The 15,413-nt window shown below is 39.8% G+C and overlaps 1 protein-coding gene and 1 long non-coding RNA gene across 3 annotated transcripts; one reads left to right on the top strand and one right to left on the bottom strand.

Annotated features, from left to right (window-relative positions):
- Nucleotides 1-13: 13 nt before the first annotated feature.
- Nucleotides 14-2,634, bottom strand: LOC103365227 (uncharacterized). Its single transcript, XR_520595.1, has 3 exons — nt 2,539-2,634; nt 2,270-2,362; nt 14-96 (listed from the first exon to the last, which is right to left on the bottom strand). It is a non-coding gene; the product is annotated as an uncharacterized LOC103365227 (long non-coding RNA).
- A 6,920-nt stretch (nt 2,635-9,554) lies between these two features.
- On the top strand, nt 9,555-12,816 carry ccl25b (chemokine (C-C motif) ligand 25b). 2 transcript variants are annotated; one of them, XM_008292608.1, is made up of 5 exons: nt 9,555-9,626; nt 9,959-10,048; nt 11,913-12,030; nt 12,196-12,325; nt 12,411-12,816. In XM_008292608.1, exons 2-4 carry the CDS (start codon nt 9,985-9,987, stop codon nt 12,308-12,310), a joined length of 297 nt encoding a protein of 98 aa, XP_008290830.1. In that variant the 5' UTR covers nt 9,555-9,626; nt 9,959-9,984; the 3' UTR covers nt 12,311-12,325; nt 12,411-12,816. The 2 variants fall into 2 exon arrangements, with proteins under 2 accessions (XP_008290830.1, XP_008290829.1); XM_008292607.1 differs by having other exon boundaries at nt 12,196-12,328; nt 12,413-12,816.
- Nucleotides 12,817-15,413: the final 2,597 nt, after the last annotated feature.

Genomic DNA, 15,413 nt, shown 5'->3' with positions numbered 1-15,413 from the left:
GGAGCTGTAATCAGCCAAACACCGGACCGGATCACTGGAGCGGATCCTGGTTGTGGGAGTGACCCGGTCTGACCGCTAGATGGTGCTGTTGCTCTGCTGCAGAACCAGGATCACAGTCAGGACATCCAAATATGACATTTAATAATACTTAACTAATTAGATTAATTAACTAGTTGAATATGAACTGCATGTAAAACACTGAGATGAACATTTAATAACACTGCAGCTAATACGTGTACTCTGTAATTAACTATATGTATAGATAAGATAGGATAAAATAGAATGCTTTTGTTGTCGCTGTACTTCATTCAGCTAAATTAGGATCGCTGTTCCAGTTGGTGCATTGTAAAACAGCAAAAGTACAAAAACTACACAAAGAGAATATACAATGATGGAAAGATTTTACAAATATCTATATATATAAATAAATAAAAGTGGTAATTATAAATATCAGGAGATGCATTTTTTTTAAAATTATTATTGTTGTGTTTTGTTTATTTTTTCACATTTATTGCACAGCTAACCCACATTGGTATGATTTATTGCACACACATATATTTTAATGTATTTACGGGGGTCTATGTCTTCTGTTTGTGATTGCTCAGCTCTCTTAGAGAAACTGCCCCTGAGACAGTTTGTTCGGACTTTGGGTGACCTGCAGCGCCTGCCAGAGGGCAACAGGTCAAACACAGATAAGATAAGATAAGATAAGATAAGCCTTTATGATTCCCACAGTGGGGGATTTACGTTGTTCCAACAGCAGCGATAGCGCAGCATTTAGGAAACGTTCTACAAAAATGATGAAAATGACTAACGATAGAAAAACACAGTATTGCACAGATTCTTTCTTATAAATGGAAACACTGACCTAAATATTGCACAGATCTTATTGTGCAAGCAGGAAAATACCTCCGTAGCAGATGTTCTAGTAAATGTAGAAGAAAATAGTCCAGAAAATTCACTATAACACCGTAACTACTACATTTATAACATTATGATTTAAATATGTAACACAGTAACTAATGCATTAATCAGTATAATAAACTATACGTGTGATGCTGTGAGCTTTGCATTTAATAAACTAATACATGTAATAACACTAAAAACAACATTCATAACCGTGTAATCAACACATGTAATGAGACTGAAACTAACACACATTATAAATAACATTTTAAATCATATGTGAAACACTCTAATGCATTTATCACCACGACAACTGATGTATTTATCGCCATGACAACTAATGCATTTGCTAATTTTATGAATTAAATGTATAAAACTTAACCAATATATTCAATAATATAATAAACGACATGTGTAACATTGTAACTGTAATGCAGTTATCACCATGACAACTGATGCATTTTATACCATTATAAAATATATACACAGCACAGTACCTAATGCATTTAATAACATTATAAGTAACATTATGAGCTGCATGTGTAACGCTGTAACTAATACATTTAATAATATTAAAGGCTGTACATGTTTGAACTAGTGAGACACCTCCAGGGCACCGGTGCTTGTTTCCATGACTCTGTGTCTTACACATTAAACTGTTGCCATTAAAACTTGATATTAAAGTTGGTTAGAAAGAAAAAACTGTGCTGAACAAAAAAACAACAACTTTGGTTTTAGATTGTGACGCCTGAAGTGGATGTAAAATTGATTTGGTTGCAGCCTTTAACGGAGCTTAAATGTGATTTTCTAGCTTAAATTTCGTGCATCTATCTGCTGTACTTATAAAGTTATGGGGTTAAGAACTGGGGCCTGCAGCTCTGATAGTATTTATAGTGTGAACGTCGAGGGGAGCTTGTACGTTGCTGCAGTATTTACATCCTGTGCTGCTCCGTACTTCTGTTCTATGAGCAGCACTGAACCACTGTGGAGGGAAAAGGCACTGATGTCGATGTGTTAAACTCAAGTCTTTTATATCTGATTGAATAGCTTCACATCCAGAACTAAAAACCTTTAATAAGCACATCAAATTCAGAGTATGCAGATCCAGTAAATTGAATTACTCAGCATGTTTTGCAGCAGTAATAATTATCTTCAGCTCAGGCAGCTGCACCGTTAAACACCTGCATGCTGGTCGGTCTGTAATTATAACCCACTGATGTGATAATGGTATATAAGAAGGGCTGTTCTGCATTAAGGTTTGTTTTATTTCTGCTATTTAAAGTTCACTTTGCAACTCAGATCTTAGCTTAAGAAACATATTTGAGTGCAGAAGTGAAAGTGAAAGTAAGTTTTGAGATCTGACCTGATTTATGATGTTTGTCTTTGCCTCAGGTCTTCTTCTGACTCGTCTTATCCAGGCTGTAGAGTGACTTTCTCATCTGGTCGCACCTCCCACCTTGTCACAGGAACAACATATGAATTATTTTACAATTTACCGATACTCCCCTGAACTCCTCACATAGCAGTCTGCTGCTGTTATCTGTGTTGTGCTCAGACAAGTGTCCGATCAAAAATTACGTTAAATAATAAACTCGGGCGCTCTAATGTCAGATAAATGAAGCTGCTACGAACCCAAAAACCAGCACATGCAGGTGCGTTCACGAGAAGACCTCATTTTAAGCGTAAACACTGCAGCACACTGAAGTTATAAAAGTACGACTTCCCACCACTGTGGTGAACACAGCAGCTTCCTGTTCCGGTTACAGCAACACAAGTACAGCTTCATGATCATCATGCACTCGCACCGATGTGACGGTTTGATATTTCAACTGGCACACCGTCAGAAAGGTTGCAAAGGTCGCGACCGTGTGGGTGGAAGTGTCGTGTTGTGTCTGTTTTTAAGTCATTTTGTCTTTTTGTGTCACTGCTGGTGTCATTTTGTGTCTAATTATGTCATTTTGCTTGTTTTTTTCCATTTTGTGTCTCATTTGGCTCATCTTGTGTTTGGTTTTTGTCATTTTCTGTTTAGTTTGTGTCATTCTGTGGCTGTTTTTTGACATTTTTCATCTCTTTATATCCTTTGTTGTCTTGTTTGTGTTGTGTTGTGTCCCATTTGTGTCATTTTGTGTTTGACTTTTGGCGTTTTATGTTTTGTTTGTCTATTTTTATTTATTTATTTTAATGTTTTTTGTATTTTTCATGTACTTTTTTGTCTTTTGTCAGTTTGTGTCTGGTTTTTGTCTTTTTTTTTGTCTCTTTATGTCCTGTTTTTACTTGTTTTTGTCATATTGTCTTTGTTTTTTTGTCATTTTGTCTTTAACTTCTGTTATTCTGTGTCTGTTTTTAGCGTTATTCGTATTGTTTTATTTTGTCTTGTGTCAGTTTGTTTCTCGTTTGCGCATTTCCAGTCTGGTTTTTGTCATTTTGCAGCTCCTTTGTGTCATTTTGTGTCTGCATTTTGTTGTTTTGTGTCTCATTTGTTAAATTTTGTGTCTGTTTTTTGATGTTATTTGTCTCGTTTATGCCCTTTTTTTGTCTTGTTTGTGTCATTTTTTGTCTCGTTTGGTTCATTTTGTGTCTGTTTTTTGTTGTTATGTGTCTCGTTTGGCTCATTCTGTCTCAGTGTTTTTGCGTTCTGTTTATGTGAGTTTTTACAACATCCTGATCTTGTTTTTGGTTCCAAAAAAGCTTTTGGATTTTACAGAAATTGCAAAACTTTTAACCGTATTTTGGCTAAACAACACATATTCTTTCTCTGTATTTTACTTTGGTGTAGGTTGTTTTAGTTTCCAGGTATTTTGGATTTCTCTCTGGCTTCTGTCTCTTCAGTGGAAACTATCTGCAGTGAACGGTTTGTTAAAGGAGCTTTACTGCTGCAGAGACATTTCCAAGTTTGTGGAGGCTGATCGTGCTCATATTTGACAAAAGAATGAAAGAGTTTCCAAACACTGCTCCTGCTCTTTTTTTCCTGCTTCTTCTTGTGTGATTGTCCCCGACAATACTTCTACCATCAGGGTCACGTGTGGGACAACTTCTGAAACAACTCTGTGCTAAAAGAAGGCAAAACACGACAGATTAGTGGCCTCACAGCCAGAGCTTCATTTAAGGAACAAATAAATAAATGAAGCCCATTTTCCAGTCAAGACACGTAAACATGTCCATTTATACACCACAGTGGGTGTGCGGGTACTTGTTTTTTAATAATCTGGAGAGTCCCGTTTCCCTCTCGAGATGACGGTGCCCTCGAGCACAAAGCGAAGGTCACCGAAGGAAAGTTGTTCCCAATTTTGGAGGAAGAATTCGAGTGGGTGAGCTGAGCTTTGACCCTGCTTCCATGTAACTCTGACAGCGAGCCAAACCTTCTCTCTCGCCCAGCCTAGAAGTCTGATCTCATTAATGTTGCTGCAGAATGACAGGAAATCCCTGCAGTCACGGCTTCAGCTCTCACAGAGAGTGAAGGCTTTGATAGGAACACGTTAAAGCCTGCGGATCTGGAAGGAGACGTTCCACAAACACAATGACGGTCGAACACTTCTGGCGATAAAACGTATTAAATGTGAATCTATGAACCATCCACGTCTTTCGGTTTTGACACCTTGAAACTTGCCCTCAGTGCTTTTGGAGCTCATCCAGACTGATTCGAAGCTGTTTATGTTTCATTTGAAGGCGACCATGAGTGTAGAGAGTATCGAGAATCACTTGTGCTTTTTTAAACTGTGTAGAAACAAACACTTTTCCCTGAGGTTATGTCCTCGGTGTGTTTGCGTCCCGGAATTTGGGAGTTTGAGCGTCTTGATTGTATTTACATTCTGCTGTGTACATTTAGTCCAGCTAAAATTTTCCCCACTTGAATTTTATCAGTGGAAAGTTTAGAAAACCACACCGACAGGCTGCATGCGACAGCACCTCCGATAAATATAAATACAAGCCACTAAAAGTATGTTGCACTTGAGGTGGCGGGAAATGTTTTCTGAAGAGGCTTCTGCACTGAGGTGGAGCGTTTTTGTTTAGAAACATCACGAAACAGTAAACTATGACAACGTCTCCATCACAGACGGGGTTACATCAGGGTCAGTATGTACAGAACCGGTCCAAAAAGCAAAAAGCTGTTATCTTGTGTTGCCATCTTTCCACAGTGAGAATCCTGCTGATGCTAGGAGCCTCAAAAGTTGGCAAAAAGTCAACCAAAGACTATTTTTAAAAGGAAATATGAATACATCCATATATGTACACTTACAGGAACGTTCTGTGGCCCAAATACCTGACAGCTTTGCACCTTTTTTTCCATTTTCAAGGGCCAACAATTCAAAATCCGTCCTCTGCTGGAGCCGTTCAACAATCTGAATGTGCTGGGAACTAGTCTGTCTGTTTCATCAACATATTTCATGGCTGTGGTAGTTGTATTTCTGGAGATATTGAACACTTCAAATGGCTTTCCAGGTGAGAAACATAAAAAACCTCAGGTCTGAAAACATGAAACTCTCAAAAGTCAGCCAAAAGATTTGACATAAACTTTGTGTTGGGGCATAAATACCAAATGACAATAAAGAAACAGCTACAGTTGTGAAAACAGTCTACATACACTTGCAAAGACCACAACAGTCTTCAGCTTCCAATGACTCATTTCCATTTTCTATAATGGAACAATTAAAATGCATGAATCATTTTCACAGAAAACAATCTTCATTTTGGTTCTTTTCTAGATTCATTAAAGGTTTTCTGGAAGCATGATCAAATCTGCTGCATCATAAATACACACAGAGTAATGCTAATATTTGCTTAAGTGTCCTTTGGCCATTTTCACCTCAGTTCATCCCTTTTGGGAGCCATCCACAAGATCTGGCTGCCGTCTACAGCAGTTATGAACCTCAACAGATTCTTGTTGGTGTTTAGGTCAGAACTTTGGGGAGGCCCGTCTAAACTGTAACTGTGGCCTGATCTAGACATCTCTTTACACCTTTTGATGTGTGCTTGGGGTAATCGGAGGAATCTTCTGGTAATTGGAGGAATCTTAGTTTTTCCGTGTAAAGCATGAGGTCCACTGGCAGCAGAACAGAACCAGAGCATGATGTTGCCACCTCCATGCTCCATGGTAGGTTTGGTGTTCTTGGGCTTAAAGGCCTCACCTTCTCTCCTCCACACGTATTTCTGGTCACTGTGGCCAAAAAGTTTTGTTTTTGTTCCATCTGACCACAGAACGTTCCTCCAGAAGGCCTTTTCTTTGTCCATGTGATCAGCAGCAGACTTCAGTGGAGCTTTAAGGTTCTGCTTCTAGACGAAGAACTTCCTTCTTGCACAGCAGCTTCTCAGCTCAGGTTGATGTGGAACACTGTGGACGCTGTCTCCTGTGTTCCAGCAGCTTCTGATTCATTGCAGAGCTGCTTCTTGGTGACTCTTGACCATCCTGACATGTGACACAACTGCACCGTGAACTTTATACTTATAAATGATGGTTCACACAGATGATTTCTGGATCTGTAGCTGCTTTCAAATGGCTCTCACTGACTTTCCTAACTTGTTCAAGCCGACGATTCCCTTTTTCAGATCTGCACTCAGCTCCTTTCTAAGTGTTGTGTTTGTAGCTGAATCTGATTGGTGTGTCAGATGGGCCCGACATCAGAGGAGTCAGCAGCTGTAGTCAGTCGTAATCACTGACGAGAAGTTCAGAGGCCACGAAGAAACTCACAGCTTTCTAGATCACCAAAACAGATCATTCACGTTTCAACCTCAAAATCATCATCAGAAGGTTGGTGTTGGACACAGAAACGGTGAAATCAGTCCAGGTTCTAGACCGGCCTCCCTGAACCTGTGGACTGTGCTGAAGAAACAAGTGTGTGTCAGAAAGCCAACAGATTTAGATGAACTGCACCAGTTCTGTCGGGAGGAGGGTCAAAGACACCATCAGGAGCTCGATGAAAGCTACGATGAAACAGGCCAAAGGACATTTAAGCAGTTATTAGCATTGCTGTACGTATATTTTTGATGCAGTAGATTTGATCATATTTCCTGTAATGAACCAACATGATGACTGGTTTTTGTGACAAAGATGTTTCAGTGATTCCATTTTAGAAAATTCAGAATTAAATCTTCACATGTGGTCTTTACAAGCGAAGAGTTCATTTGCAAAAACATCTTCACAAACCTTCAGAAAACCCATTTTTCCATCGTCTACCTGAGACAACATCAGTCAAACTTCGGTTATCTCTACTGTTGTCATTTCTACTCAGCTTCAGTTTGATTGATTATCATCTCAAGCAAACAACAAAAAATATGTTTTCTGGAAATCTATGGAAATGGAATTTTCTGTTTTCGCAAATGAACTCTTCAAGTGAACGAACACGTTTGTTCTGTATCTGAAACGACCAACATGGAATACTTGGAAAGGATGACGAAGGCGATGAATTCCAGTAAATATTTTATGAGCAGGATGCTGAGATTCTTCTGAAGATTTCATTAATGGTTCCATTAATATTTCCCAGACTTTCTTCGCTGTCGTTTCTCTCCTTCCACCATATTCTCATAGGATTAGTTGCTCAAAGGTCGAATCATCACCAGATGAACCAGCGAAACCCAAATCTCTCCTCTTGTTCAGTCACATCATCCATTTAGCAGCCAGAGCACTACTGTAAGTGATTATAACAGACGCAACAAGGCAGTTAATTTACAGTTTGGGTGCCGGAAAATGACGGACGTAGAGTTTAACACACATAAATAACACAAAAAGAGACCAGCTCGAGGCAGACGATGGACAAGGACGTGTAAAAATAACGATCGATTCATTATTGAGCATCCTTTAGGAATAAAGCTCAAAGCGGTGCTGGTATGTAAAATGGTTGCAGCTGCGATGCGGATTGATACAAGATGCATGACAAGCCACAGGATAAACCGGCTTTGGAGGCATCTGGACAGCTTTAGCAACACAAGATCCGATGAGTCTCTGTGTGAGGAAACGTCCGTCCTGCAAGACTCTGTTATCGCAGCGACCTCCGACCTCGTAGGGGATGAATCAGCTCACCCGGGTGCTTTTAGTGCATGTTTATCGATGACTTCGCCTGGAGTCATGTCGAAAATCTAGAATTCAATATGAGACAATTCCTTGGAAATTAAATTACCAGAAAATGTCGGTCAATTTCAGTTTCGAAACAGTTTTGGCCCGTTTTTGTGATTAGGTGAGGAGGAACAGAATCGATTTGTTCCACACATATTCAAGTTTTCTAAAACCTGAATGCATGTGGATCTGTTTCTTTATCTGCTTAATTCTGCTGTTGGTTGAACTGAATTACACTTTTTCTTTCTATACATGTGGACGCTCGCAACCAAATTTAGCAGCTGCTGTGTTTCTTGATCCACATTCCTCAAAGATTGTGAGAAAGTTCCCCGTTTCTTCCAGATGAATTCCTCTGGTCAAGCTCTACAACCGCAATACTCTGGTAAATAACAGCATTATGCGCCTCAGACACAGTATAGAGCATTTATTTATCAATTAGAGATCTTCGTGATTTAATGAATTTAAAAAAAAAAAAAAAAAGCATATATAATAGTAACCGCCTTTAAATTACAGACACGTAATGAAAGCTTACAGAGGATCACGTGATAGAAAACATAGAAAATATATTCAAATCTATGTTAAAATCTGCAGTTCAACATGTTAAATCTGTAAAAACACAAACATGGTAGCAAAGTTACTACAAAATTCCCATAAAAAATTGAGAAAAACTCGTAAAACAGCTTTGGGATGTTTTTTAGGATGTAAATCAATACTAAGTACAACAGACTGGCTTTAGTTCACATCAGAACCATCGTTTAAGTGAAGTTTTAGTTAGATTGCACAGATATTTATCTGTTTTCTAAAAGCGCATGGACGGTGTTGTTTAATCACTTTTAATGAATGACTGGCATGTACCTTTAAAACAGTATATAGTTGTTATTTACCAATTAGCGCTCCTCCCTGCCACGATGTTTAAGGTATTTTAATGAAAGTCTTACAAAAATATGACTCATGTAATAGTAAACACCTTTAAATGACGGCATGAGATGAAACCTGAAGAATTAACAGAAAACTACCACAAACATATTTGATTTTGTGTTTAAAGAATTGAAGTAAAATCTGTGAAATAACATGTTAAAATCCCCGTAAGTGCAAAAACGGTTATGTTAAGAAAAAACATTTGTAAAACAGTTTTGGTCTCTTTTTTAAAATGTAAATCAATGCATTTTACTAATTATTATCTGTAATTCAATAAAACATGGAAAATGTGTTAAACACTACAGTTGAACATGTTTACGTTTTTTCCTTTGCTCAGGTCAAGATAAGAGCTCCAGAAGCACTTTTACACACAAGACAGTGAATTTATGATGTGCTGGAAAACGAAGGTGAAACCACGACATCAGTTATACTAGAAGGATGCGGGTGATACTGATGAGTGTGTGTGTGTGTGTGTGTGTGTGTGTGTGTGTGTGTGTTTGTGTGTGTGTGTGGGTGTCAGTCATTAACAACCACTTTGTCAGAGCAGAAATATGCACTCGGTGTGTAGTCCACTGACTAAACTGCACCTCCATGGAGCAGCTGTAACACAGTGCCAGAGGAGGAGTGGTGACGGTTGGGTCGGGGGAGGGCCCATCTCATGATCGCCACCATAAGAGTGCAGAACCACCACGAGCTGCTCTGCACAGAAGTTCTCTCGTCCCACGACAGCTCGACAAGTCCTGAATGTGAGCAGGTACGTCTCCCTGCATGCTTTTCTTTGCACTCTTGCGATCCTGAGTTTGCAGACTCGTTACTGTGTGTTCAGAACGATGAGTTTAATTAGAGGTCAGAGATAGCAGCTTTCACTTGGAGGAGAAACAGCTGCACACAGCTGGAAGACAAACATGTTTAATCGGGGGTCAAAGGCACAATATTTGTCTTGCACAGCAGCTCGCATGGAGGAGTTTGTGATGGAAAACATCAAACGAATGTCAAAGATTTACAAGACGGGGGGGTGTCGGTGGGAGACTGGGCTTCTCATTTAGTTCTGTGCTCCACTGATTTACTTTGTTTGCATCTGTGCAGCGAGACACACGTCAAGAAGTGCAGCCATGAAGTTTCACGCTCTCGCCTTCGTCCTGCTCTTCGCCTTCATGTACCTGAGTCTGGCACAAGGTAAGCAGAGCACACCGGGTTTGTTTTGCACCAAAACGAAGATATTTTAGCTTAACATCTCCATTTTAATTAGAATGCACACATGTTCAGCTGTTTTCTGAAACCACGTGGATCTGGTTAATCTGAATTCCACTTTTTGAGGATGTGGACACTCTTAACCAGATTTAACAGAACTGTGGCTGCTGCTGTGTTTCTTAATCTACATTCCTTTATTATGACTGTGAGAAACGTCCCTCTGACAATGAGATGAATTCCTCTGGTCACAGTCTGCGACCACAACACTTCATACCAAACAGTCGAGGTTTTTGTGTGGCGACAGAATCAGAAAACAGAGAAAAAAAACACACTGAATTGAATTAAGTTGCTGATTTTCATTTAAAAAATCCCCCTCAGCACAACATAGAGCAGGAGAGAGCGATGTGTTGATCTCTGGGACATGACTAAGTCACTGATGTAATTTAAACCTTAAACCTTTTTTCACCACTAACTCACACCAAAGCATGGCTGCACCAAACTAATGTAATTTACTGATTTCTACGAGTTGCAAATATGATGTTGACGAGTTCTGCAGACACGATAATGTTGCATCAGCTTCACATTGTGAGTAATTTGAACTCAAATTTCTGCAAAAAACTAGACTCAAGTTGAGGGAACTGAATTCAAATGGCTGGAAAAGTTGATTTTCTTCACTTTGAGGTCAGAACTTCACGTCCTCTCTTCTATCTACTGAACACTGAAGCACCCAATTGTTTAAATTTGCCAAATTAAAAGCTTACTAACGCGTAAAAGTTCCTTTTATACAACTTGGATGATACAGTTTTTTTTTTTTTACGGGTAATCGACTAAAAGTAAATGGTAATCCAAAACACATGTAGCTGCAGAGGAAAAGCTTTAACTTGATGCAGTTTCATTTTAAAGTTTCATGAATAAAAAATCCCACTTTTTATAATTATTTTGTGTTGTTTTTGTGCCCCAACATTATTAGTGGAGTATAACAAAGCTGAGCCCCCTGCAGCTATTTGCTTTCTGCCTTTCAATGATTAATTGCAGCAAAATATTTTGGGGTGTTAGAAAAGAAACGACGTTTTACTGGAGCACAAGTAACTGAAGTTGACGCGTGAGGAGCGGGGGGTTCGTGCACACCGCTGGGGCAATTAGTTCAGGGTTAAATAAGGGAACATGTTGCGCAAAACCAACAAGAAGAAAAGTAAAGCTGAAGAAAAACTAAACTTCTTGTCATTTTTTTAAAAAAACCTTTTTTAATCAAATGCAAGCACTGATTTCTGCTGAAGCCAAATGACACATCTGGCTGTGATTAACTGCAGAGAGACAATAAAATTAAACTATACACATGACTAAATTATACACTCGGTGTGTTTTCTGGATATTTGCACAAACTTATCATGTCCAGAGGAAACCACAAGCATCAGCGTCACTGAAGGCAGCCATGGGGACGCTGAGGTTTGCTGCTAATTCCAAACTTTAGGTTTTTCTTTTTTTTTTTTTCTGAAATCCAAACACTCTCTTGTTCCCAAATTGAATCCGAGGAAGCTGTGGAAGGAAGACGAGGGGATTTCCAGGACCATGCTGGCTTCCCTCCAGATCTTTTCAATCCCTAAAACATTTCAGCAATAACTTTCTCTTGGCAGATTGGTGACTAAACGGTGATTCATACCAGATTATGGTTTCCCTGTTTGTAGTGAGATAAGAGGCCAGATTGTGATAAATATGTGATCTTATCAGGACTAGAGGGTCCACACAAACACCCGCACACACACTAACGGTACTGCTTCACTCCTCTGATATTTTCTGGTGGGTCAGTTTACATCCGTGTGAATCTCCTCACCGTTATGTGTCTGTACAGGCTCATTTGATGACTGCTGCCTCGGTTACGTCGTCAGCCTTCCAAAAAATGCAATGAAAAACATCGTGGGCTACAGGACTCAGAGAGCAGATGGCGATTGCAACATCAGCGCCGTCGTGTGAGTAGAAAATGTTCATCTTTCACTTTTAGGACCTCGCAGAGCGTTTTTTTTGCTCCCCTGCATTGTTTAAAAAAAAATCCCTCCAAACCGTAACAAAACTGGCGAATGGAAAAAGGAACGACCTGCTCGCTCTGAAACGTGTGTTCAATGTGATCTGTGCAGGTTTCAGATGAGGAAGAGGCGCGCGCATAAAAAGCAAAAGACGGTCTGTGCCAACCCGGAGGACGCCTGGGTGAAGGAGAAGATAGAGAGCATGAACAGGAGGGCCCAGAGTTAAACAACAACAACAAAAAAGGTAAAAAACATGCACGTCAATGGCTCACAGACGACCTCTGAATGATTATTCCTCGTCATAAAACCTGTGTTTGTGTCTCTACAGGGAGAGAAACCAGAGAAGAGAGGCCTCAGCCGGCACCTTTCACCACATGGATTGTGTTTGGGTAGTTTTCCCTGTTCCCTGACACAGAATGTAAATCATGTACGCGGTTCTTCATCATATACACAAACATACTGTATTCTATAGCCAGTATAGCAGAATCCATTTATATGTGAGCCACCAGCAAGAAACTGTTCACGTCTCTGTGATGCGTAGAGCCTGCTAGGATTGAGCCACTCTTTGGCAGCTTTCAAATGTGATATAAATGTAAAAGAAACGCTTTAGGGACAAGCCGAGAGGTTTGTTTGTTTTTTAATGTGTATACGACAGATTTCCGTATTTTTGTATCAGCACTCTAACTGTACTTTGTGTTCTCCGGTATCAAATAAAGAACAAATGCAAAGAAACACTCTGGATGTGTCACAGTTAATAATTAATCAGGAAAACACACGTCAAGCTGCTTCCAATCAGCCGATACCTGACACCGGCGACTGAAAGCGGGCTTAGCTGTGGCGCAATAATCTCTCACTTAGCTTTTCTGGCATCGACTTGAGCCATTAATTCACACGATCCATCTGTCAACAGTTTGAAAACGGCCTCTCGAAACAATAGTTCTGCTGCACTCTGAGCACAAAGCCGGCTTTTATTGGCTTTTTGGTTTTTGTCCTTCATCGCTTTCATTTTAATCTCTGATCTTTGCAAAAGCCAGTGAAGAAGAAGAATCCACCTTTTGTGTGTGCAGCACATTTAAAGCAACAACTTTCACTCAAAGCGCGTATAATTAATGCTCCTGTTGGGTTTCAACCTAAATGTTTGAAGTCATCGGGCGGTTCTGCAGCTAATCTTATTTGCTTTCTGGGAAGGAATTTGGGTCAACATCTGCACGTCGTATAAATAACAGCTATCTTCCCATTTGAGACAAACTATTATCATGATTAAAAGAAGTAAACACCGTGAGAGTATCCTGGAGACCAGAAGTGGACGACGTATTCAGATAAAGGATCTCCATACTTCTTCCACCTCTGAGTAAAGCTACAGAAACAGCGATGCCAAACTAAAGTAAAAGTCTTCACTCAAAGGCTGCTGAAGTTTACTTAAGGACGTGTACATAAGTATGAACAACAAAGTCCAGTCCCAGTAGTAAAGTGAAAGTCCTGCTCTGGTCCCTCTGACTGATATTTCATCACATACAGAGCCTCATAAAAAGCATTCACCCCACTTGGAAGCTTTTTCCTCTTTGATTGCTTTTCAACACTGAATTGATTTAATTTGGCTTTTTGGACAAAAGAAACCCGCTGCTGGAAAAAGCTCAACGAGGAGCTCAGATCTAGAGGCTGGATTCACCAGAAGGCATGTGGGAGACTCTGAAGTCAACCAAGAGAAGCTCCTCAGGTCTGACGTTTGCTTTTTCACTCCTCCGTTAAGCTCTGGCTGGTGAAGAACAGGCAGCAGTTCTTGTCTGCATAGTGGCTCCCATTTCAGCTGCTGAAGCTGGTGATGCCTTCAGAGGACTCATGGGTGTCTTGATGGCCTCCTTCACTAGTCTCCTTCTTGTACCTCCTCCAGAGGAGTCATAGGAGTCTTGATGGCCTCCTTCACTAGTCTCCTTCTTGTACCTCCTTCAAAGGACCCATAGGTGTCTTGGTGGCCTCCTTCACTAGTCTTCTTCTTGTACCTCCTTCAGAAGACTCATGGGTGTCTTGATGGCCTTCCTCGCTAGTCTCCTTCTTGTACCTCCTTCAGAGGACTCATGGTGTCTTGGTGGCCTCCTTCACTAGTCTCAGTCTTCAGGAACAGCCCCCTCTAGACAGGTCTACATGTTCCATATTCCTTCCATTTCTTAATGATGGATTGAACTGGACTCTACGAGATAGCCGGTGACTTTTCGATAGCCTTTTTACGGCGTTGCTCGGTGTGTTCTTTTGTCTTCACGGTGTAGTTACAGTTATATCCAGGAGTTCTGGTTCACCAGTGACCGGACCTTCTGGATACTGGCGTCTTTATACAACAATCACTGAGATACGTTCCCTCAGATGATCTGTAGTCCACTGACCATGTGACTTCTTCTGGCTGCTGCTGTGTTGAATTAGATGAGTCACTTTAAATGGGTCAAATTTTTAAGCAATCACTTGTTTTACGTTCTATGTTTTTGATCAGTTGACATCTGCTTTCACTCCGACATGGAATCTTTTCCAAAACACCAAATTAAATTGACCAAAGGGTTGATCAATACTTTTTACTGGACCTGTGTAACATTATTGGACTATTGATGCAGAAGCATCAGCGCACTGTGAGATAAGATACGTCCTGTTTACTGAAGAAAATAAATGCAGCAGTGCTACTAAATTAATATAACTGTGTTTTATTCTGTGTAAATATAAATTAAATGTCTTTCAACACAATCCTTTCCAAAAAAACATAGAGAACAAAAGCAAATTCACACCTAAACAAAAACATCGACTTGATGTGAAAACCAGGAGCTTAGAAACATTTTAAAAATATTATTGAACATGTAAAGGTCATATAATCATTTAAACATCCAACATGCATCACATAAATGTTTTTATTTTGAATATTGAAATAATTGCCAGAAAATCAAGGACATTATTATATTAAATATACTTTAACTGATGTTTTATTCAAATTTTGCACGACCACAGGTTCATTTACTACAGCGGGTTTTAGTTTTGCTGTAGCTGCTGCTGTTGAGGCCTTATCACATGACTCATGCAAAGGGGAAAAAAAAGAGTTCTGAGCCACAAATCTGTTTTCAGTTTTGACATTTTTTCTCTAATCTTTGGTTTTTGCTAAGACATCGAATCATTGGAGCATTAGTGGAAATATGTGAGCAGCTTAGAGGCAAAATCACTTTTACGGTGGAGCTGATTTCTGAAAAGTGACACAAAAAGTGAGTCAACAGCTTTTTGGGAAAACATCAGCAGCAGAGAAGGTTGGAAATCGCCGGTTTACGCTTTAATAACGTGCTGCACTTTAAAAAGCTCGG

This window comes from Stegastes partitus, unplaced genomic scaffold (genome assembly GCF_000690725.1).
Source record: "Stegastes partitus isolate 25-593 unplaced genomic scaffold, Stegastes_partitus-1.0.2 Scaffold820, whole genome shotgun sequence".
NCBI lineage: Eukaryota > Metazoa > Chordata > Actinopteri > Pomacentridae > Stegastes > Stegastes partitus.
This window is presented reverse-complemented; position numbering and strand designations above follow the sequence as displayed.

Coding starts and splice junctions, on each gene's coding strand:
- ccl25b (XM_008292608.1), top strand. CDS start 9,985: ATGAAGTTTCACGCTCTCGCCTTCGTCCTGCTCTTCGCCTTCATGTAC. Junction 10,049..11,912: donor GTACCTGAGTCTGGCACAAG/GTAAGCAGAGCA, acceptor GTGTCTGTACAG/GCTCATTTGATGACTGCTGC. Junction 12,031..12,195: donor TGCAACATCAGCGCCGTCGT/GTGAGTAGAAAA, acceptor TGATCTGTGCAG/GTTTCAGATGAGGAAGAGGC.